Source organism: Ascaphus truei, chromosome 13, assembly GCF_040206685.1.
Source record: "Ascaphus truei isolate aAscTru1 chromosome 13, aAscTru1.hap1, whole genome shotgun sequence".
NCBI lineage: Eukaryota > Metazoa > Chordata > Amphibia > Anura > Ascaphidae > Ascaphus > Ascaphus truei.
In genome coordinates this window covers 420150-445461 of record NC_134495.1, presented here as the reverse complement: position 1 = coordinate 445461, position 25312 = coordinate 420150, and the positions used below count along the sequence as shown (strand labels likewise).

The 25312-nt window shown below is 49.8% G+C and overlaps 1 protein-coding gene across 7 annotated transcripts in view; it reads left to right on the top strand.

Annotated features, from left to right (window-relative positions):
- Window positions 1-25312, top strand: part of OSBP2 (oxysterol binding protein 2) — a 208503-nt gene that overhangs the window by 85199 nt on the left and 97992 nt on the right. For 6 of the 7 annotated variants that reach the window (XR_012787689.1, XR_012787690.1, XM_075568033.1 and 3 more), the window contains one exon: window positions 18592-18842. Coding sequence is in view for 5 of the 7 variants with exons in the window: in XM_075568033.1 (XP_075424148.1) it covers window positions 18592-18842 (251 nt within the window). In the remaining 2 variants the exon portion in view is untranslated. Of the gene's footprint in view, window positions 1-8898; window positions 8985-18591; window positions 18843-25312 lie in introns of those variants that run through there. The other variant, XM_075568036.1, reaches the window with a different exon arrangement.

The following is a 25312-nucleotide window of genomic DNA, read 5'->3' as shown; positions in this document are numbered from 1 at the left end:
AGCCTGGGGAAGGCTGCAACGAGGAGAGTCTAGAGAGCTGCTGCGCCTCTAGCTGGAGAAGTCGCTGCATAGGGCTTGGTTGCTCAACCTCTTCGGGGTCCATGTCTGTGGGGCTGAGCATAATGTTACGCTGTGCTCACTACGGACAAGGAGGGACCCCGAAACTGAGGTGAGATGGGTAACAAACTGCACCCACAGCTACGGGGACACGCCTGGAAAGTGGAAAATAGGCGTCTGGGAGTATAAGATAAAATAAGATACTCGCCAGACGAGAAGGGAGATTCCAGAAGATAGGTGGTACCGAGAGCCTGAGGTCCAGAGCCGGGAGGTAAGTCGGAATCCGCAAACCTGAGGTAAAGGGGTCGGGGTGTCCAGGAGGTCAGGATACAGACCAGGGGTAGAAGACCAGAACGGATCCAAAGCCAGGCTGGTTCGGTACGCAAAGGATCACTAAGGAGACAAAGAGACAGGAACTGAGACAGGCACGACCGTGGTTAACACAGGTCATTCAAAGCTATGCTCAGCCAAAGAATGAATGGCTGAGCAAGGTATAAGTAGGAGGAAGGACCAATAGGGAGAGGGGGAGTAACGAGGGAGCGGCCCCAGGGAAGATAGGGATTGGTAGGGAGAAACTTACAACAGCTGCTCTGGATATGCAGCTTGTGAGCGGTGCACGCACATCAGGCGTGTGCGCCACGCGGGAGTGGCGCGCGGCCTCAGCTGGGGGCGGGAACTCCCCCTGAGGAAGGACGTAAGAGTCCTCGGCCGTGCGTGCGCATGCGCAAGTTCACTAGCCGCCACGGGGAGGGGAAGGAAGATCCCGCCCGCGGCGGCGAAGGGGGAGAGCGGGTGCGCGGGTAAGTGAGGTCGCGGGAGGAACCCCCTTAGGGAGAGGTGTTCCCCCGGACCTTACATTTAGCATTTGTGGGTAGGGTTGCCAGATGGCTTGTCCAAAAATACTGGACACAATGGTAAAAGTTGCGACGCCCCCAATACATATATAAAAAACCACGCTCCCGAATACATATAAAATATCCCCCCATGTCCCCAATTTATATAAAATATCCCCCCCACCTCCCCAATTCATATAAAATATACCCACACAACCCTCATATATATAAATATACTCCTACCACCCCCATATATAATAAATATACTCCAACCACCCCCATATATATTAAATATACCCCCACCACCCCCATATATATTAAATATACCCCCATATATATTAACTATATCCCCACCACCCCCATATATATTAAATATACCCCCACCACCCCCATATATATATTAAATATACCCCCCCACCCCCATACATATTAAATATACCCACACCACCCCCATACACAGTGTTCGACAAACCTATACATTTGCACGCCCTGGGCGAGTGGATTTAACATCGTGGCAAGCTCCTATTGGCCCAAGCAGCACACGTGTTATACTAGGTGGCGAGTAGATTTTTTGGCGATTTGTCGACCACTGCCCATACATATAAAATATACCCTACCACCCCCATACATATTAAATATACCCACACCACCCCCATACATATAAAATATACCCCCACCACCCCCATATATATTAAATATACTCCTACCACCCCAATACATATTAAATATACCCCCACCACACCCATATATATTAAATATACTCCTACCACCCCAATACATATAAAATATACCCCCACCACCCCCATACATATAAAATATACCCCCACGACCCCATACATATAAAATATACCCCCACCACCCCATACATATTGCTGCAACCTCACTTATTTTCAAATTATGCACTTCCTTCCACCAGTCTCCTTATGTCTCTAACTCTATTCATATATCTCCATCTCTCCTTTCTTCCCCACTTCTCAGTTCACATGAACTCCTTTCTTACCTGCGCCCTCTGTCACCACACAGCTATATCCCCTGCACTAAAACACACCCCTACAAATCATCCTCACACATCCTCTTTCTATCCATGCTTCTCCTCCTTGCTTCTGGGGATATCTCTCCCAATCCTGGTCCCTGCCTTATTTCTACTTGCTCTCGTCCTCGCCTCCCACATGCAACTTCTACTCCTTCTGGTGTTAACCCCTCCAACCTCATACCCATCCCCTTCCACCCTCCCTCCTCTCTCCCTTTCTCCTGTGCCCTTTGGAATGCTCGCTCCCTCTCTAACAAGTGCCTCTCTGTGCATGACTTCTTTCTCTCTCACTCCCTGCTTCTCTTTCCTATAACTGAGACCTGGCTCACTCAATCTGACTCTGCTCTGGAAGCTGCCCTTTCTTATGGTGGCCTTTCCTTCTCCCACACTCCGCGCCCTGATGGCAGGGGTGGAGGTGTGGGGCTCCTGCTCTCCTCTCTCTGCCGTTACCGAACTCTTCCTATTCCCCCCTCTCTTGCCTTTCTCTCCTTTGAGGTTCACACTGTCCAGATCTTCTCTCCTCTCCCTGTTCATGTGGCGGTCATCTATCGCCCACCTACCTCTACTCATCCCCCTTCTGCCTTTCTCTCTCACTTTGAATCCTGGCTCTCTTTCTTCCTCTCCTCAGACTCCCCTGTTCTTCTCCTTGGGGACTTCAATTGCCACATTGATGACCCCTCTCTCCCTTGGGCTTCCCGCTTTCTTTCTCTAACCTCTTCTTTTGGCCTTCAACAGTGGACTGCAGCCAGCACCCACAAGGATGGCCACTACTTAGACCTGGTTTTCACTAAAAACTTCTCTCTCTCTGATTTCTCCATTTCCCCTTCTCCTCTCTCTGACCATCACCTCATCTCATTCTCTCTATCTCGCTTCTCCCCTTCTCCACCTCCATCTACCCCCCGGTTCTGAGGAAACCTGCGCTCTATTCACTTACCTGACTTTGAGTCCACTTTACGCTCCTCCCTCTCCTCTCTCAGCTCTGCTACAGACCCTGACAACCTGGTCAGGAACTACAACTCTGCCTTATCCTCCTCTCTTAATCTACATGCCCCGCTTTCTCTCTGCCGTCCTCGCCCTTCTAACCCTAGACCCTGGCTAAATTCCCACATGCGCATGCTGCGTTCCTCCACTCGTTCCTCTGAACGCCTCTGGAGGAAATCTCATACTCTCGCAGACTTCCTTCACTACAAATTTATGCTATCCTGTTTCAACTCTGCCCTCTCGCAAGCTAAACAAGCCTACTTTTCTTCACTAATCAACATGCACAAGTCTAACCCACGCCCGACTGTTCTCTGTCTTTGATACTCTACTCAAACCACCCTCAGCTGCCTCTCCTTCCTCCATCTCCGCTCAGGACTTTGCTGACTATTTTAAGGAAAAGGTGGAATCCATACGTCAGAACGTCCCCTCTGTTTCTTCCTCCCATCCTACACCTCTTCCTAACTCTCCTCCTGCCTTCCTTGACTCTTTTTCCACTGTCTCAGAGGAGGATGTATCGCTGTTGATCGCCTCTTCTCCCTCTACCACTTGCCCCCTTGACCCCATTCCCTCCCATCTCCTAAAACCTCTTGCTCCTACTATAATCCCTACGCTCACGCACATTTTTAACTCCTCCCTCTGCTCTGGAAGCTTTCCATCCTCCTTCAAACATGCAACAGTCATACCATTACTCAAAAACACCAAGCTTGACCCTACCTGTCTTTCTAACTATCGGCCTGTCTCCCTCCTGCCTTTTGCCTCTAAACTCCTTGAACGTCTTGTATTCGCTCGCTTGCTCCATTTTCTCAACACCTATTCTCTCCTAGACCCTCTACAACCTGGCTTCCGCACTGCTCACTTCACGGAAACAGCCCTCACTAAAATAACTGACGACCTCCATGCTGCCAAAGACAGAGGTCATTACACTCTGCTCATATTACTCGACCTCTCTGCAGCATTTGACACCGTGGACCACCCTCTTCTCCTTCACATTCTCCATACTCTTGGCATTCGGAACAAAGCTCTATCCTGGATCTCATCCTACCTCTCCCATCGTACTTTCAGTGTCTCTTCTGCTAATACCTCCTCCTCCTCTATTGATCTCTCTGTGGGGGTACCCCAGGGCTCTGTCCTGGGACCTCTTCTCTTTTCTCTGTATACACTCTCTCTAGGTGACCTAATAACATGTTTTGGGTCTAATTATCACCTCTATGCTGACGACACACAAATATATTTCTCAACACCCGACCTTACACCTGCTGTACAAACCAAAGTTTCTGAATGTCTCTCTGCTATATCATCCTGGATGGCCCTCCGCCGCCTTAAACTCAACATGGCTAAAACAGAGCTCCTCATACTTCCTCCCAAACCTGGCCCTACTACCTCCTTCCACATTACTGTTGGAACTACGATCATTCACCCAGTAGCCCAAGCACGCTGCCTTGGGGTCACACTCGACTCCTCTCTCACATTTGCCCCTCACATTCAAAACATTTCTAAAACCTGTCACTTTTTCCTCCGCAATATAACAAAGATACGCCCTTTCCTCTGTTACTCGACTGCTAAAACTCTGACTCAGGCCCTCATTCTCTTCCGTCTTGATTACTGTAACCTCCTGCTGTCCGGCCTTCCTGCCTCTCACCTGTCTCCCCTACAATCTATCCTAAACGCTGCTGCCAGAATCGCTCTACTCTTTCCTAGATCTGTCTCAGCATCTCCCCTCATGAAATCCCTCTCCTGGCTTCCGATCAAATCCCGCATCTCACACTCCATTCTTCTCCTCACTTTTAAAGCTTTCACTCTTCTGCCCCTCCTTACATCTCAGCCCTAATTTCTCGTTATGCACCATCCAGACTCTTGCGTTCTTCTCAAGGATGTCTTCTTTCTACCCCCTTTGTATCTAAAGCCCTCTCCCGCCTTAAACCTTTTTCATTGACTGCCCCACACCTCTGGAATGCCCTTCCCCTCAGTACCCGACTAGCACCCTCTCTATCCACCTTTAAGACCCACCTTAAGACACACTTGCTTAAAGAAGCATATGAATAGCACTGTGAACATTCTGAACACATGACACATAAAGCTTGGCCCCCTGCAGATGCACTTACCAGAACTCCCTCTTACTGTCTCTGTACGTTCTACCTACCTACCAATTAGACTGTAAGCTCCTTGGAGCAGGGACTCCTCTTCCTTAATGTCTAAAGCACCTTTTCCCATGATCTGTTATTTATATTATCTGTTATTTATTCGATTACCACGTGTATTACTGCTTTGAAGCGCTATGTACATTAATGGCGCTATATAAATAAAGACATACAATACAATACAATACAATATTCCCTCACCTCCCCCCACATTGTACTTTACCTTATCTCCTGCAGCACACAGACAGCACAGAACATGTCTCTGGCCCGCCGGGGTGTGGGCTCCGCCCCTGCTGTCCTCTGATTATCTGTCCTCTCCTCCAATCAGGGACAGCACACCAGTCCTCCTTGCTCTGCCCAGCACTTAACCCTCGCCGGACACATGGCAACCCTATGGTGGGCACGCATGGGCCGGGCGCGGGGGGCCCTCCTATGCTGTGGGGCCCCAGGGTGGCGCGTGGGGGAAGTTAGGTTGGTGCGCGCGCATGGGAATCCCATAGCACATCCCCTACGTCCCACGTTGGGAGCCGAGGGGTGGGAGCGAGGGATGAGCGGGCCCACAGGCAGTGGGCGGTCCCACAAGCAGCAGGACGGATACCCTGCATGCCCTTTTTTTTTTTTTTTACTTTAACGGGCATGGCCGGACCCCTCTGACTCACGGGGCCCGGGACGCCAGTGCCCTCTGTCCCCCCCCTGTTGGTGGCCCTGGGTAGGAGAGACAGGTAGAAGGGACTTACAATGTTACAAATAATATAGACACTTTTGTACAGTCATATGCATTTTTATATACGTGATATTCCACATTTTCTTAAAAATGTAGAACTTTTTTTTAACTCCGGCATTTTCTTTTCTTTTGTTGATTGGAAAAAACTTTTAAATATATCACTCACAGTAACTCTCCTTTCTCTTTAGTGTCTCCTGTTTTGACGCTCTGCGGCAGGAAGGGGGAGGAGTCAGTGTCTGGCTGCAGGAAGGGGGAGGAGTCAGTGCCTGGCTGCTGTAGGGAGAGGGAGGAGTCAGTACCTGGCTGCTGCAGGGAGAGGGAGGAGTCAGTGCCTGGCTACTGCAGGGAGAGGGAGGAGTCAGTACCTGGCTGCTGCAGGGAGAGGGAGGAGTCAGTACCTGGCTGCTGCAGGGAGAGGGAGGAGTCGGTACCTGGCTGCTGCAGGGAGAGGGAGGAGTCAGTACCTGGCTGCTGCAGGGAGAGGGAGGAGTCAGTACCTGGCTGCTGCAGGGAGAGGGAGGAGTCAGTACCTGGCTGCTGCAGGGAGAGGGAGGAGTCGGTACCTGGCTGCTGCAGGGAGAGGGAGGAGTCAGTACCTGGCTGCTGCAGGGAGAGGGAGGAGTCAGTGTCTGGCTGCTGCAGGGAGAGGGAGGAGTCAGTACCTGGCTGCTGCAGGGAGAGGGAGGAGTCGGTACCTGGCTGCTGCAGGGAGAGGGAGGAGTCAGTACCTGGCTGCTGCAGGGAGAGGGAGGAGTCAGTGCCTGGCTGCTGCAGGGAGAGGGAGGAGTCAGTACCTGGCTGCTGCAGGGAGAGGGAGGAGTCTGTACCTGGCTGTTGCAGGGAGAGGTAGGAGTCGGTACCTGGCTGCTGCAGGGAGAGGGAGGAGTCAGTGCCTGGCTGCTGCAGGGAGAGGGAGGAGTCGGTACCTGGCTGCTGCAGGGAGAGGGAGGAGTCAGTGCCTGGCTGCTGCAGGGAGAGGGAGGAGTCAGTGCCTGGCTGCTGCAGGGAGAAGGAGGAGTCAGTAACTGGCTGCTGCAGGGAGAGGGAGGAGTCAGTGCCTGGCTGCTGCAGGGAGAGGGAGGAGTCAGTGCCTGGCTGCTGCAGGGAGAGGGAGGAGTCGGTACCTGGCTGCTGCAGGGAGAGGGAGGAGTCCGTGCCTGGCTGCTGCAGGGAGAGGGAGGAGTCAGTGCCTGGCTGCTGCAGGGAGAGGGAGGAGTCAGTACCTGGCTGCTGCAGGGAGAGGGAGGAGTCAGTGCCTGGCTGCTGCAGGGAGAGGGAGGAGTCAGTGCCTGGCTGCTGCAGGGAGAGGGAGGAGTCAGTGCCTGGCTGCTGCAGGGAGAGGGAGGAGTCAGTGCCTGGCTGCTGCAGGGAGAGGGAGGAGTCTGTGCCTGGCTACTGCAGAGGGAGGGAGGAGTCAGTGCCTGGCTGCTGCAGGGAGAGGGAGGAGTCAGTACCTGGCTGCTGCAGGGAGAGGGAGGAGTCAGTACCTGGCTGCTGCAGGGAGAGGGAGGAGTCGGTACCTGGCTGCTGCAGGGAGAGGGAGGAGTCAGTACCTGGCTGCTGCAGGGAGAGGGAGGAGTCAGTACCTGGCTGCTGCAGGGAGAGGGAGGAGTCAGTACCTGGCTGCTGCAGGGAGAGGGAGGAGTCGGTACCTGGCTGCTGCAGGGAGAGGGAGGAGTCAGTACCTGGCTGCTGCAGGGAGAGGGAGGAGTCAGTGTCTGGCTGCTGCAGGGAGAGGGAGGAGTCAGTACCTGGCTGCTGCAGGGAGAGGGAGGAGTCGGTACCTGGCTGCTGCAGGGAGAGGGAGGAGTCAGTACCTGGCTGCTGCAGGGAGAGGGAGGAGTCAGTGCCTGGCTGCTGCAGGGAGAGGGAGGAGTCAGTACCTGGCTGCTGCAGGGAGAGGGAGGAGTCTGTACCTGGCTGTTGCAGGGAGAGGTAGGAGTCGGTACCTGGCTGCTGCAGGGAGAGGGAGGAGTCAGTGCCTGGCTGCTGCAGGGAGAGGGAGGAGTCGGTACCTGGCTGCTGCAGGGAGAGGGAGGAGTCAGTGCCTGGCTGCTGCAGGGAGAGGGAGGAGTCAGTGCCTGGCTGCTGCAGGGAGAAGGAGGAGTCAGTAACTGGCTGCTGCAGGGAGAGGGAGGAGTCAGTGCCTGGCTGCTGCAGGGAGAGGGAGGAGTCAGTGCCTGGCTGCTGCAGGGAGAGGGAGGAGTCAGTGCCTGGCTGCTGCAGGGAGAGGGAGGAGTCAGTGCCTGGCTGCTGCAGGGAGAGGGAGGAGTCCGTGCCCGGCTGCTGCAGGGAGAGGGAGGAGTCCGTGCCTGGCTGCTGCAGGGAGAGGGAGGAGTCCGTGCCTGGCTGCTGCAGGGAGAGGGAGGAGTCAGTGCCTGGCTGCTGCAGGGAGAGGGAGGAGTCAGTGCCTGGCTGCTGCAGGGAGAGGGAGGAGTCAGTACCTGGCTGCTGCAGGGAGAGGGAGGAGTCCGTGCCTGGCTGCTGCAGGGAGAGGGAGGAGTCCGTGCCTGGCTGCTGCAGAGGGAGGGGGAGGAGTCAGCACGTTGCTGGTGCCTGCAATCCTATCCCATCCACTGTCTGAGAGCTGCTCCCACTCCCTGCATGACACGTGAAAGCTGATTGGCTAGAAATGAAAACTTGGCAAGATGCCTAAAATTCCAGGCCATTACTGGACGAATAATGCCCAGAAATTAGCCAATCATCTTTGAGAAGCGAAGGGATTATCAGAGTCTTTATGCACGTCTTTGAAAAGAGAGGGCTTATGTAGAGCTATTCCGGACAGACCATCAGCACAAACAGAATATCACGTCACTTGTCTCCAACATTGTCATATTCGTCTGACCAAAGAGAGAGAAACAAACCTCAGCAAAGTGACTTGTGCTGGTTCAGTGTTAGTGAGCTGTGGGGATTTTGCCAGTGAATATACTGAAACTCTTCACAAATTCAGCTTTATCGTAATAATGAACCGAAGCGTTGCCAGGTTTCTTGAAGCTCAGTGACATTCTATGTATGCTGAGGTTGCTTATTATGGATCACCATGGCACCCATACCATATCTTGCATTAATAGGGTTGGTAACCCGATTGAAATCATTAGGTTTTGATGATCAGGTGCTGTTTGTTTTATTTTCCAGCTCATAATGAATTATAGTTGATGGCTGACGTCGCCCGAATTCCATCAGAATGGTCTCACTGTCAAGCTGTTCCTTCTGCCCCAGAGGTATCTCATTTCCCTTTTAATGCTAGAGGTGCCAGAAATACATTAGTTTCTGGCCGCTTCAGCAACAAAAGAATCAATCATTCCTGTGTATCATTAGCATTTTGTTTTCCAGATTGTGATAGATTTAACTTGGACTTTCTTTTATATAGATACTAGCTGAAATACCCGGCGTTGCCCGGAAGCAGGGAGGGGGGGGCGTGAAAGGCAGGGGAGGGGGGGCGTGAAAGGCAGGGGGGGGGGCGTGAAAGGCAGGGGGGGGGCGTGAAAGGCAGGGGGGGCGTGAAAGGCAGGGGGGGGGCGTGAAAGGCAGGGGCGTGAAAGGCAGGGGGGTACGTCAAAGGCAGGGGGGGCGTGAAAGGCAGGGGGGGCGTCAAAGGCAGGGGGGGCGTCAAAGGCAGGGGGGGCGTCAAAGGTAGGGGGGGGGCGTCAAAGGTAGGGGGGGGGCGTCAAAGGCAGGGGGGGGCGTCAAAGGCATGGATTCCTCCCCCTGCATTTCCTCACCTGCCAGCCTGGATGTTGAGCCGTAGAGAGCGTGCTCTGGGAGGTGGGGGGAAGTGGGAGAGTGGGAGAGCGACACACACGCGACACCTACCTCTACTTCCGGGCGCCACCATCTTCTCACTCGGCGCCGCGAGGGAGGAAGGGTGTCCTTCCGGGCGCCGCCATCTTAGGCGCCGCGAGGGAGGAAGGGGGTCCTTCCGGGCGCCGTCATCTTAGGCGCCACGAGGCAGCAGCAGCCTGCCTGGCCACTGCCTGTTCCCCCGCCGGGGAGGGAGATGAGCGGAGCGCCGGGAGGGAGAGGTGAGTGGAGCGCCGGGAGGGAGAGATGAGCGGAGCGCCGGGAGGGAGAGGTGAGTGGAGTGCCGGGAGGGAGAGATGAGCGGAGCGCCGGGAGGGAATGAGAGATGAGCGGAGCGCCGGGAGGGAGAGATGAGCGCCGGGAGGGAGAGATGAGCGCCGGGAGGGAGAGATGAGCGGAGCGCCAGGAGGGAGGGAGAGGTGAGTGGAGCGCTGGGAGGGAGAGGTGAGTGGAGCGCCGGGAGGGAGGGAGGGAGAGGTGAGTGGAGCGCCGGGAGGGAGGGAGGGAGAGGTGAGTGGAGCGCCGGGAGGGAGAGATGAGCGGAGCGCCGGGAGGGAGAGATGAGCGGAGCGCCGGGAGGGAGGGAGAGATGAGCGCCGGGAGGGAGAGATGAGCGCCGGGAGGGAGAGATGAGCGCCGGGAGGGAGAGATGAGCGGAGCGCCGGGAGGGAGGTAGAGGTGAGCGGAACGCCGGGAGGGAGAGATGAGCGGAGCGCCGGGAGTGAGGGAGAGATGAGCGGAGCGCCGGGAGGGAGAGATGAGCGCCGGGAGGGAGGGAGAGATGAGCGGAGCGCCGGGAGGGAGAGATGAGCGGAGCGCTGGGAGGGAGAGATGAGCGCTGGGAGGGAGAGATGAGCGCCGGGAGGGAGAGATGAGCGCCGGGAGGGAGAGATGAGCGCCGGGAGGGAGAGATGAGCGGAGCGCCGGGAGGGAGAGATGAGCGGAGCGCCGGGAGGGAGAGATGAGCGGAGCGCCGGGAGGGAGAGATGAGCGCCGGGAGGGAGAGATGAGCGCCGGGAGGGAGAGATGAGCGCTGAGAGAGGGAGAGGTGTGTGTGTGTGTGTGTGTGTGTGTGTGTGTGTGTGTGTGTGTGTGTGTGTGTGTGTGTGGCGGCGCCGCCGAGGGGGAAGAGAGTGTCAGTTGGGTGACGTCAGACCCACCAATCTGATTGGCCAGAGGCTGAGGACCAATCAGATTCACCGCAGATAGCACTAACCATTCAATTTTATATATTAAGATTAGATATTGTCCACATGCTTTCAAGACCAAAAGCTTCTTTGCCTTACTGCATATTATATCCAAGGTGTGTCATCACAAATGTTACCTAGTATATGAGGTTCACCCTATGCTAAATTTAGATGACAGATACTTTATCCTATATCTGTACTTGCAGTATATTGGTCCAGAGATATGATGAATGAAAAAGGATACCTGGCGCTGACAATTACACTATGTCCATATGAAACAAAATCAGTCTCTTGAAAATCCCCCAGAGTCCAAATCTTAAAGTTGATGTCTGTAGATTTTCTTTACTGCTGCAGCCTCCCAATCTACCTGGAAAGGATAAAGAGGCACACCATTGCGCAGTACTGCTGATTTCTAATGGCTTCCCCTTACATAAACAGTTCCCAATGTAGACTGTCTCTACTTACAGGAGTGCCTCTTTCTGGATACAGTGGAGACAATCTGTGCTTTAATCCCTTTAACGTCCACTTGTGCCACGAATCCCCCGGGTACTTCCTCTAACTCTTGTGGCTCCGTGATTCAAGGATCACCCAAAACACACGGACCCCCAGAGAAAGAGAATGGACAATTGCAAAGGATAGCACAACATTTTAATTAAAAACGGCTACAACAAGCCTAAAAATCACTTACATGTACTCACATGAGTACATGCGGTTTAAAACGTCACGAGATTGCCGCCCGCAGCTTGTGGTGTTACTCCCTTGTCTGCTCCGGTTGAGGTCCTCCGCCCTCTCACTGCTTAACCTCAGCTGGTCTGGTGCGTCTGCGTCTCTCCCCCCCGCTAGGCTGCGTTCCGGTATACAACCAACAGGTCTGACACACAGCGCACCTCTGCAGTCTCTGAGAGTCTCCTGCCGACAGCAACCTCAAGCTCCTCCCACCCTAACGCGTTTCGTGACGTAGGGACGTCACTTTCTCAAAGGATTCCTTTGAATCCTTGGGATGCTGCAGCAGTAAAGAAAATCTACAGACATCAACTTTAAGATTTGAACTCTGGGGGATTTTCAAGAGACTGATTTTGTTTCATATGGACATAGTGTAATTGTCAGCGCCAGGTATCCTTTTTCATTCATCATATCACTGTATGCAGGTTGGAGATAATTTGCATTGTGGCAAGCCTGTGGCAGCTTTAGCCTTTTGGTATCACAACTGTTTTTTATTGCACATTATTTTGTTGCACGTGTAAGTCACACATTATAGGTTAAGCGCTATAGTTAGGGTTAATTTTATTATTCCATATTGGTCCAGAGGAAGACAAACAGAAACCCCAGTGAAATATCTAATGATAAGGGAAAAAATAAATTCCTTCCTGACTCCAAATATTGGCAATCAGATTGTTGTGGTCCTCAGTTTAAAATGCACCAACTCTGTTCTGTAGGTGGCCTTTAGCTTTCCTTCTTAACGTGCTTATTTTAATGTGAAATCAGATCATTACAGATGCGTGTCCCTTCCCACCCATTTCACAGTTTTCCATCATTCCCCGTCAGCATTAGTACGTTTTATTATTCATCGCTTCCATCCACTGCTTTTCTGGAATTCTAGATTGGTCTCCTTTCTTTCCCACCACTCGTTCTCGTCTACATTAACTCATTCTAAAACCATATTTTCTGAAAAAGAACATACTGTATGATGAAATAATTAAAGAAGATTTATTAATGACAATGTAAAAAGTAATGCACTCACATTTTGTGCTTAATCAATAAGCATATAGAAAAAATCTGGTCCTGTGGCACTAGGGGGGCTCCCCTTCCATCCGCTGATCACAAGCTTTCCGCTGCACTTGCCTCACTTGTGGCGTACCTCCGGGTCTAGTGCTACAAAGCGATTGGGTCTTTCCAAGCTGGGTGATGTCACCATGAGCCTGGCCACTACAGGTGCCGGCACAGTCATTTCCTCCTACACATTTCGCGAGATCATGGCTCACTTCCTCAGGCAAACCATTGTAGCGTCTCTTGATGAAAGAATAAGATGAACAGTTGTGATTACAAGAGTTCTTGTTTATCTAAATGTTATATTATGGCAGGAAATGTATGGAACCTCTCTGTTCTCTTCTAGCTGTGTTCTGACAGGGAAAAGCTAATGACACTGGTGGGGGAAAATGATTTGTCCAGTTTGGAAGTAAGATTACGAGTACATCTGGCAGAATACAGAGGAATTCTAGTGGCTTTTTACAAATGTAACATGCCTTTTCTAACCTGCTTCGGGAATTAAGCTTCACAAAGAGAGCAATTAGCCAGTTTGTAAATCATAAGACAAGTCAAAATGCTTGAAACACACATCTTGTGTAGTGTAAAAATAATTTAAGTATAAACATAGCCTCCATTGACTTTGACAGACACCTCAACATGTTCTCTCTGAGAAGTGCACTGCAAATTCAAATGATGTGTGGCATTTTATGTGCCACTCTCCAGAAGCAAGTGAAACTGCTTAGTGTTGTACTGTGCAAACATCAATCAAGTAAACATTGTGTAGCTTGGACAAATTGATTAGAAAATTAAAACATGGCAATGTGATTGGAATTGAGTTCAACGTGTGACTTGTTTTAACATGGTCTTAGGCCTCTATTTAATATGCTGTGAAGCCCATTTCTTTTGTTAGAGTACATTTATTTAAATGGAGCAGAACTCTTCTCTAGCATCAGCATATGGTTTAATAGCATATTTAATGAGCCTTAGCTTCTATGGCCCCTATTTAAAGAAGCAGTTCCCCCCCACTCATTTTTCTAACACTCCTTTTTTTAAAACCAGGATGGAACCCAGGGATCTTCAAAGCAGAGACAATTACCTGTAAAAGTAGCAGATTTCAGTCCCCTCAAGGGGAAACAAAATGGCAGTATAAATCCCCCCCGTGTCACGCAGGCCAATAGGAAGTAGCAACGTCATCTATTGTCCCATGTGATGTGGGGGATTTAAACACCAGGAAGTACTGGCGCTACTTTTACCGGTAAGTTGTTAGGCAACCTGGGTGTTCCCGGAGCTGAAAATAACATGGATCCAGGGCTTCCCTGCTTTCCATTGTGGTAACAAAAAAGGGAGGGCTTAGGGGCACTGCTGCATTAAGATGTAACAGCCATCTTTCCTTACAGGACACGATTTCAGTCCCATTTATTTGAATGCTATTAAACTTTTCTACAATATATGCAAGCCGGACTCACATCATATTAAATAGGGGGATTGAGAGTATTTTATTTTAGGTGATTTCACATCTTTAAATAAGTGTTTACTGTATTCCACCCCCTACACTGTACCTCTATTTTTCTGTGTTTTTAATCAATTTCTTGTCTGTTCTTTGTAATTCTCATTAGTATTCATGCATTCAGTTAAAACATGCGCATAACTCACATGCTGTCATACTGTCCATCTCATTCATATGCTCATACTGTATGTACTCACACTCTCATAAAGGCACATACAATACTCCCATCCCCCTCACCTCTCTCTCACAGACAAAAACTATACATTGGGATCTATTTATCAAGCTCAGGATATATGTTAGGATAACATGATGCAGAGTTGCAAATATGTCTGATCTTGTCTATTAAAAGCTGCATCCAATTTCAGAAACCTTTAATCAAGTTCCTAAAACCCTAATGCTGATTTTTAGACCAATGGTTAATTTTGGCCGGAAAAAAAGCCTAATCGGCTGTTTCGGCACACATTGAATTAGCCAAAAAATACTCCTGTAAGCTGGGGCTGATAGAGCAAAATAAGGACAAATTCCTTTGATAAACAGATGCTAAATTGATATGGCTGCATCAATTTTCCAAAAACAGCTTTTATAGAGATTGATAAACGGACACATATTGCACATATTCAGTACTCATAACATAATACTCTTGGCATTTTGGCGTTAAAGGACTTAATAGGGACACTTTTCAGCTGCTACCTTGTGCAAGCAATCATCCATATGATTTATTGCACTGCACATAGGAGGAGATTCACAAAGTGCCCACGTGGGTTATCTCACTGTGATTGTGCATTAACTGCAATTCAAGTCAATGGCCATTAAAGAGGGATTGCACTGCGATACCGCACATCAGCGTTTTGTGAATCCCAACAATTGTAGCGATAATATTTCAGCGGGATATTTTAATAATATGATTCATCATGCAAGGCACTAATAAATGCTGTTTTGTCTTAAACTCTGCAACAGTATGTACATGAAACTCTCTAAATGCCAAATCTAATTGGTATAACAGGGGATTTGTATTGTATGGGCCAAGGATCAGCAGCAAGCTACTTGACTTGAGACGTGTTGTAAATACAGTATATTGTGTTTTGATTTAAAGGTTGTATTCAACTGCCATTCCAGCACAGCCTGAGCAGGCTTACTCCTGGTAACCGCAAATTGTTTTTTTTTGTCTGCGAGGATATTAAACTACGTCATCAAGTTAAAAATAACCCGCTGTTACCATGGCAATCCATTCGTTCCGAATGCCCTCCAAATACTGTATACATTCTACAGCCATATAATTAATTATTTCTAGCAACAAATATTACAATGATTATGGGGCTTTCATAGGTTCCTGGATTTTATTTCTAATTACATGTCTACTTTACCACTTCAGCACCATACACTTATAAAGCCATAAACGATAGGGATGCAGTTTGTGTTTCTGCGTTTACAGAGATTGTCATTTAAAAACGCCTCAGATTTTCGGGCCAGAACCTCTTCTCTGAAGGATTCTGCTTGAGCCTTGCACAAAGTTGCCTTTCTAGATTGGTACTAAAATGCCAGTTTTCCTGGACGGTATACATCCTGCTAGCTCTTGTTGGTAGAAATGCTAAGGAGCAATTAAGGATTGGGGGAAAAAAACTGAAGGAGAAGGAGATAGAGAAGGAGGTTATAAAACGTAAAATGTTACAGGATAACTATGGACAGAAACAGCTAGGTCAAAACTATATATCAAGGCAATTTAGGAGCAAGGAAAATGGGTTTAAATGCATTGCATCGTTTTTTGGAGTGACGTAAAATAAAAAAAGTTAAAAAGATACAAACAGTATAATAGTTCAACTCCTATAGGCTTTTGGGCGGGATTGCTACTTGAAAACTGATATCTTATGTTCACTTTATTGTTCATGTAAGTCATTATTTATCTAATGTTCTTATTAACCTTCAATGGTATACTGGAAGCAGCAATTCAACTAACCTTTTAAGAAAACCCCAATAAAATATTTTCTCCCCTCATGAAATCCCTCTCCTGGCTTCCGATCAAATCCCACATCTCACACTCCATTCTCGTCCTCACTTTTAAAGCTTTACACTCTTCTGCCCCTCCTTACATCTCACCCCTAATTTCTCGCTATGCACCATCCCGACTCTTGCATTCTACTCAAGGATGTCTTCTTTCTATACCCTTTGTATCTAAAGCCCTCTCCCGCCTTAAACCTTTTTCACTTTCTGCCCCACACCTCTGGAATGCCCTTCCCCTCAGTACCCGACTAGCACCCTCTCTATCCACCTTTAAGACCCACCTTAAGACACATCTGCTTAAAGAAGCATACGAATAGCACTGGATAATCCTGGACACATGACACATAAAGCTTGGCCCCCTGCAGACGCACTTACCAGAACTCCCTCCTACTGTCTCTGTACGTTCTCCCTACCTACCAATTAGACTGTAAGCTCCTCGGGGCAGGGACTCCTCTTCCTTAATGTTACTTTTATTCCCATGATCTGTTATTTATATTATCTGTTATTTATTGGATTACCACGTTTATTACTGCTGTGAAGCGCTATGTACATTAATGGCGCCCTATAAATAAAGACATACAATACAAGAGAGAGTCTCTCTATTTAAAGTGAGCATCATCCTTTCCCCAACAGGAATGTAGCGTAATGATGTAACTCCAGTAGCCATAGTATGTTTCCCAAAATGTGTTCATGTCCTGGAGATCAAAGTCTTACTATCGAACTGCTGCAGTTCATCTCAATGGGATCTCTCGGTTTCGAGCAATCCTGAGAATAAAAATATACCGAGCAGTATAGATTTACTCCACGTATGGCTACAACATGATCACCGTTCCATTATCCGACACATTAAATATGTTACATAGTTACATAGTAGATGAGGTTGAAAAAAGACTTCCGTCCATCAAGTTCAACCTATGCTAAATTTAGACAACAGATACTTTATCCTATATCTATACTTACTTATTGATCCAGAGGAAGGCAAACAAAAAACCCCATTAAGGGGAAAAATAAATTCCTTCCTGACTCCAAGAATTGGCAATCGGATTACTCCCTGGATGAACATCCTTCCCGTGTATACTTATTTGGTATATCCCTGTATACCTTTTCCATCTAAAAAGATGTCCAACCTTTTTTTGAACAAATCTATTGTGTCTGCCATCACAGTCTCCATGGGTAATGAATTCCACATTTTAACTGCCCTTACTGTAAAGAACCATTTCCTTTGTTGCTGGTGAAATTTCCTTTCCTCCAAACTTAAGGGATGGCCCCGAGTCCTTTGTACTGCCCGTGGGATGAATAGTTCTTTTGAAAGCTCCTTGTATTGTCCCTGAATATATTTGTATATAGTTATCATATCCCCTCTTAGACGCCTCTTTTCTAATGTAAATAAATCTAATTTAGCTAGCCTCTCCTCATAAGTTAGAATGTCCATTCCCTTTATTAATTTGGTGGCTCTTCTCTGCACTCCCTCTAGTTCATGTGGTAAAGAGCAGGAAAATACTCTGCACACCTTCTTTCCGTAGGCTAGTGTAGAATAATATTACCAGCGCAAGAACAGGCTGTTAATTAATGTACAAAGCAGATTGACATTGCATGTTGTAGGCCTGCGGCCTGGTCAGCAGGAAGCACTTCCCTAGTGGCTGTCTTGAGAGATTTACATCCAAGTACAGTATCGCAGAACCATTAATTCTTGAAAGGAGCAATAAGCTATTACCTCGTTTATGTTCAAATTCCCTTTCATTTGTAAAAAGGGAGATATATTGATGGCAATAATCATTACCCGCTGAACCAATCTGAAGAGCAGGCACATTTTATTCCACATTGCTGTCAAGGAATTCTATATTTTAGTATTTTGCAATGGTGATATAGGACGTTTCTGTCATTTGTTTCCGGTTCTTATGGTTTCTGTCTCTTAACTGTGTTTTGGGGTGGAATTTGGTTGGTCTGCTTTCTCCTACTCCTGTTGGAGTGTCCATCATATAAAGTACTTTATGGAAATGCTCATGCTGGGTTTCAAGTTTTCTATTGTCACTACTCTTGGAACTGCCCTGAAGTCGGACTACCTCAGACGTCATCTCATGAGAATTTTTGGCGCAGTTTGGTCTGTTTAAGTTTGTGGGTTGTTTGCCTCTGCATCCTTGAGAAAGTTTCCACTAGGAACCAAAACGTCAGATAAATATAGCTTTTTGTAGTTGAGTGCCTGTTCTTCCTCTACCCAAAAATCAGTGAGATTAGGAAATTATGACCCCAAAAATGATATTGTAAAGGAAAAGTGTGTGGTTTTTTTTTATATCAGTGAGACTTCAATGGAATCTCTGAAGCTCCATATCCATGAGACTAACCGAAAACTGGTGAGGGTTGTTCGGTCTGGAGATATATAGGCCTACTTAGGAATTTAGTGTATGTTGAACATTGTTTTTCCTATCTTTAATGGAATTTACATAGTCGATACTGAAAGAGAATATATTTGTAGTTGGTCCTTCAAATGATTATTCTTATAACGAATGTAAATCTTTGCAATACATCTGCTATTACTTAATAGCTAAATATAAGACTGCATTGTGAATATTCCTTCCTTTGCTTCCACAGATGACTCTGGTGATGAAGAGCCAAGCTCCCAGTCTGACAGGAGCGAGTTGCACAGCTCCCTAAAATCCCTGACCAGTAAGCTGGATGATTTGAGTGCGTGCAATGACCTTATCGCTAAGCATGGTGCAGCCCTCCAACGTTCCCTGAGTGAGCTGGAGAACCTGAAACTGCCAGCAGAGAGTGGTGAGAAGATTAAGTCAGTGAATGAAAGGGCCACCCTCTTCAGAATTACTTCCAATGCGATGATCAATGTGAGTCACTTCTTCCTCTCTAAATCTAATAACTTCACTACGTCATTGTCACCACTCACAATTTTGTCCTGCATAATTCCTCAAACCCTCACATTTACATGGTGCTAGTTAATTGTAAGAGTCAAATATTTTTTTTTTTTGTATGAATCAAGGGGTCCCTTGAGGCTGAACCATAGCACCTTTCCTGGTACTTGCAAGGAAAAACAAAGATAGCTGCAGGGTCACCCAATCGGAAGTTGCCATGTCATCTCACTTTGATGTTATGACTTTTTATTGACTGCCAAAATGAGGTTGACCCAAGTGATCATATGGTTTCTCTCAGAATTCTTGTAAAGGAATTTCAAAATTAAATCTAAGAACCAGAAGGTCCCTGAGCTGAGTGCTGCCGTTCAGCTTAGTGGCCCCATTTGTTTCAGAGTGGCGAGCCTGGCATGGTGTGGCTGTCCATCAGGCAAACTGAGGAAACAATATGGGTGTCTAGGACTTGCTCCGGCGGCAAATAGAAAAGCCTCATCGTCATATGACATTGCAGCTTTCGATTAGTAACCCTGGCGGCCATGTTTGTAATTGGCTCACAAAATGATTGGTGCCTGCTCTACCAATTCTAGTGCCCATGCATAACAACAGTGTTAATTCTATTGTATGTTTCAGCGTGTTTTCTATAGTTCTATGAATAATGACTGCATTCTGAAAAGCCATGACATTATTCAAAGTAATAGGCCTGACTATGCAGTATCTTGTTTTAATGATTTGGTTAATATTAATAGATGTAACCCTCCTTACCTGCCTCTAAAGAAGGACACATCAGATTAACTATACACATAGGCAGTGCCTAGTATCTTTGGCCTTTGCAGGGTGCTGGGTAGGTGCAGGCTGGGTGTGAATAAACAGATATTAAAAAGATGGGTGCCAGAAAGTTATATACTTTGTGTGGTGTATTACTTACTACTGTGTTTGGTTCCTGTGAGGGGTTATCCCGCCAACGCGGGGATCCTTCAGAGGTGGAGGCGCTGCCCACAAGGAGAAGGAGCTCACCCCAGGCTCCCAGAAGCGGAGGCTTAGGCCTCCTGTGAGCAGACAGGTACAGCAGCATGCGTAGCTCCCTTAGGCCTCTTTGTTCCCAGATAGGGGAAGCCCAGGCCAGCATTGTTGGTGAGTAGAGAAATGATGTACGCCACCTTGGATCTTTGATCCCCACCATAGCGGTAAGGGTTCAGAAGTCGGGGTTCAGATGAGAGCGTCGTGAGCAAAGCGGTTGAGGTTGTAACAGCGGGGGCAAGAGAAGAGGGCTACACCCGGTCAGTAAGAGACGAGAGGTTTTGCTGTAACAGGTTCATGCGATTGTCGTTTTGTTCTAGGTATCTCTCAATTTTTGTGAACATGCTGGCGTGCATGCTCAAGACTTGCCCACCTTAGCGGGGTCCATGTTTGTGGGGCTGAGCTTACTGTAATGGAGTGCTCACCACAAACAAGGCGTGATTGCGAGGCCGAGGTGGGGATTGATATAAATGCCACTCACAGCCACGTGGGCGTGTCTGGAGTGTAGATTAGTCAAGGTAGCCGGGTCGGCATTGGAGAGTTTAAGAGTAGTCAGGATACTTGTCGGGTTGGAGAGTAGCGGATCGTTGCAGGTACTGTTAGCCGTGGTCTGGATAGGAGAGGTAAGAGTAGTTTTGGTACGTTGCCGAGGTCGGGGTTGGAGTGGTATGGATTGTCGTTGGTAGCCGGGGCCTGGAGTTGAGAAGAGCGGAGTCCAATACAAAGCCGGGTCAGGAACAGAGAGCTAGGAACAGAAAAACAAGACAGGACTGCGGAGGCAAGGAAGCAGTGAACACTACGCACCATAGTTTATGCTCAGCCGATTTGCCAGTGGGGCAGCTGAGCATAAATGTGTCTGCGAAAGGTGTCTGCGATTGGCCGTTCTGGTACGAGAGACAGGTTCCCAGATAGGAGGAGTTCTGACGATGTGTGATTGTAACGATCCAGTAGTCAAGCCGCCCTCGGCGTGCTCCCCACTTACCCGCTGTTCCGCCGGGTCCTCCCGCGCCTCGCATAGATTCTCCCTCCTGGACGCCGCTTCCTGCTCCACGTGGGCGCGCGCGCGCACGCTGGTGTTCCTCTTCAAGGGCCGTTCCTGGAGGCAGGTCCGGTCACGCGCCTGCTAGCACAGCCACACGGGGGCGCGGCCACACGGAGGCGCACCAGCCTCTTAAAGGCACAGCATCCCAAACCATTGCTGCAATCAAATGCAGCCTTATCACAGGGCTTTATTGCTCCTCCCTTGGGAGCCAGTCTGGACCTATCCCTGCCGCAGCCTGGCCCTTCCACACACCCCCACCTTGCTAACCTGCCATTGGACCCTCTCTCCTGCATATACCCTGCGGTTTCACTAACTCGTCGGCTGAGCATAGAACCAGTTGTTCTCATCACTCTCTGCCTCCCTAGTCCTGTCCTGTCTTGTTTTGCAGTCTTCCTCGTGTACCGAACCGGCTTCCTCTACGACTCTCCGCACCTCTGGCATCCCGAACGTGGCATACAGCAATATGACTCTCCGCACCTCTGGCACCCCGAACTCGGCAAACGGTAAACGATTACGTCTCTCTCTCTAACCCCGGACTTGGCTAACAGCACCCTCTACCATCCGTACCTCTCCTGCCCCGACTCGGACTCCAGACCACTCTACTCTCAAGACGTGCCCTCGTGGCTGTGGGTGGCATTATATCCTATCCCACCTCAGCACCGCGGTCCCGCCTCGTTTGTGGTGAGCTCGACCTGACAGTGATGATGCGGCTTTTGCACGCGCCGATCGCGTGCCGGAGACAGGCGCATTAAGGTCCAGGCGAGGTGTGCGCGTCCAGTACGGCCACTGATCCCAGGAGAGGAGGTGCCATGGACCACGGGCGGGGCGGGTGTCCCGACCACGGATTGGGACAAGCGGGGTATGCACAGAGTCTGGCGTGCCACACAGATCCTTACAGACGCATATTTGTCCCGGATTTTAGTGCCTTGATATGAAATGCTTCACTTAAAATGACTGTCATGAAGTCAGTCATAAAAACTTAATAGATTTCTACTTGAGTGTAATAGTTGCCTTTTCCGATAGATGTCATCTTACTAAATTATTAAAATAATAAAGTTAGGACACTACCTGGACATCTCATAATAGCATGACACCCACCCCTATAGACGTTCCTTTTTCTCCCACCGATACTTGTTAGTTTAGTGTGCATCTTTCCCCGCAGAGAAGGTAACAAAAAAAATTACAGTGGTCAAGTGAGAGATCCCATTCAGCTGCATAGTTACATAGTAAATGAGATTGAAAAAAGACATACTGTACGTTCATCAAGTTCAACCTGTGCTAAATTTAGACAACAGATACTTTATCCTATATCTATACTTGCTTATTGATCCAGAGGAAGGCAAACAAAAAAACCCAGTGTTATATCATCCAATGATATCTCATAAAGGGAAAATAAATTCCTTCCTGACTCCAAGAATTGGCAATCGGATTAATCCCTGGATCAACATTCTTCCCATGTTTACTTATTTGGTATATCCCTGTATACCTTTGCTTTCTAAAAAAGATGTCCAACCTTTTTTGAACAAATCTATTGTATCTGCCATCACAGTCTCCATGGGTAATGAATTCCACCTTTTAACTGCCCTTACTGTAAAGAACCCTTTCCTTTGTTGCTGGTGAAATTTCCTTTCCTCCAACCTTAAGGGATGCCCCCGAGTCCTTTGTACTGCCCTTGTGATTAATAGTTATTTTGAAAGCTTCCTGTACTTTCCCCAAATATATTTGTATATAGTTATCATTCCCCTCTTAGATGCCTCTTTTGAAGTGAAACTTCCTTAGTGGCACCTCATTCGTGATGGGGCAAAAATGGATTGTGGAGACAGAAATGAAACGGATGTGACGTCAGTGCTGGCAGTTGAGGCCGGGCTGTGTTCTGGCTCAGCCCGACCCCAACACTGACATCACACCCGCTCCACAAATCAGATGCGGCGGCGGCGGCGATAGCCGCCGGCGCCGCTCCTAACGGCTGCTGCTCCCCCCACATGGCTGATCACATATGCGGCGGCGGCGGCGGCGATAGCCGCCGGCGCCGCTCCTAACGGCCGCCATTCCCCCCGCACATCCGCTGCCAAGCCGCGCATGCTCAGTAATCATGGGGACTGGGGGAAAGCCACGCATGCGCAGAAGCGGTTGGCAGCGGCGCTGTTCCCCGCCCGCTGCCACGGCTGTTGACATGTGTTGCCGTTCCCCGTCTGCTGCCCGGGACAGCAGAGACCGCCCGACCGGGACAGCCCCCCCCCACCCTTTCCTAACCTGAATGGGATCTCCCTCCCAGCCCACACATGGGCCCGCCTAACTTCCACTACCGCTGCCATGCCGCGCATGCGCAGAAGCGGCTGGCAGCGGCGCCATTCAGCCCTCCAGTGACGTGGGCGTTTGCGGGCCCCCCAGGAAGCGGTGGTACAAAAACCGGGCGCAACCCGCGCGGACCCCCCCCCCGGACCCCTCACACACTGACGGACCCCCCCGGACCCCCCACACACTGACGGACCCCCCCACACACTGACTGACCCCCCCAGACCCCCACACACACTGACTGACCCCCCCAGACCCCCACACACACTGACTGTCCCCCCCAGACCCCCACACATACTGACTGACCCCCCCCAGACCCCCACACACACTGACTGACCCCCCAGAGACCCACACACACTGACTGACCCCCCCAGACACACTGACTGACCCCCCCAGACCCCCACACACACTGACTGACCCCCCCAGACCCCCAAACACACTGACTGACCACCCCAGACCCCCACACACACTGACTGACCCCCCAGAGACCCACACACACTGACTGAACCCCCCAGACCCCCACACACACTGACTGACCCCCCCAGACCCCCGCACACACTGACTGACCCCCCCAGACCCCCACACACACTGACTGACCACCCCAGACCCCCACACACACTGACTGACCACCCCAGACCCCCACACACACTGACTGAACCCCCCAGACCCCCACACACACTGACTGAACCCCCCAGACCCCCACACACACTGACAGACCCCCACACACACTGCCTGACCCCCCCAGACCCCCACACACACACTGCCTGACCCCCCCCCAGACCCCCACACACACTGCCTGACCCCCCCAGACCCCCACACACACACTGCCTGACCCCCCCCAGACCCCCACACACACTGACTGACCCCCCCAGACCCCCGCACACACTGACTGACCCCCCCAGACCCCCACACACACTGACTGACCACCCCAGACCCCCACACACACTGACTGACCACCCCAGACCCCCACACACACTGACTGAACCCCCCAGACCCCCACACACACTGACTGAACCCCCCAGACCCCCACACACACTGACTGAACCCCCCAGACCCCCACACACACTGACAGACCCCCACACACACTGCCTGACCCCCCCAGACCCCCACACACACACTGCCTGACCCCCCCCAGACCCCCACACACACTGCCTGACCCCCCCAGACCCCCACACACACTGACCCCCCCAGAGCCCCACACACACTGACTGACCCCCCCAGACCCCCACACACTGACCCCCCCAGACCCCCACACACACTCACAGTCACACGCACACTCAGTCACACACACTCAGTCACACTCACACGCACACTCAGTCACACGTACACTCAGTCACACTCACAGTCACACGCACACTCAGTCACACTCAGTCACACGCACACTCAGTCACACTCACAGTCAGACGCACACTCAGTCACACTCACAGTCAGACGCACACGCACAGTCAAACGCACACGCTCAGTCACACGCACACTCTCAGTCAAATGCACACGCTCAGTCACACGCACACTCTCAGTCACACGCACACTCAGTCACACGCACACTCTCAGTCACACGCACACTCTCAGTCACACGCACACTCTCAGTCACACGCACACTCTCAGTCACACGCACACTGTCACACGCGGAATTCACACTTAGTGCAAATAGCTAATACAGGGGATGTGTGCCGAGCACGCGCATTCTAAGTCAAATTTATTTGCGTTTTGTCATTGAGATTGTATTTTGATTTTTAATTAAAACATCACCAACACCAACACAAATACAATTTCTGTGACAAAAGTCAAAGAAGTTTCACTTACTATGCGCGTGCACAGCACACACAGCTTTTTTTTTCTAATGTAAATAAATCTAATTTAGCTAGCCTCTCCTCATAAGTTACATTGTCCATCCCCTTTATTAATTTGGTGGCTCTTCTCTGCACTCTCTCTAGTTTCATAATGTCTTTTCTAAGGAGTTGTGCCCCAAATTGTACTCCATATTCAAGGTGTGGTCTTACTAATGCTTTGTAAAGGTTCATAATTATGTTTACTTCCCTTCCATCCATTGCCCGTTTGATGCAAGATAAGATCTTGTTTGCCTTTGCAGCTACTG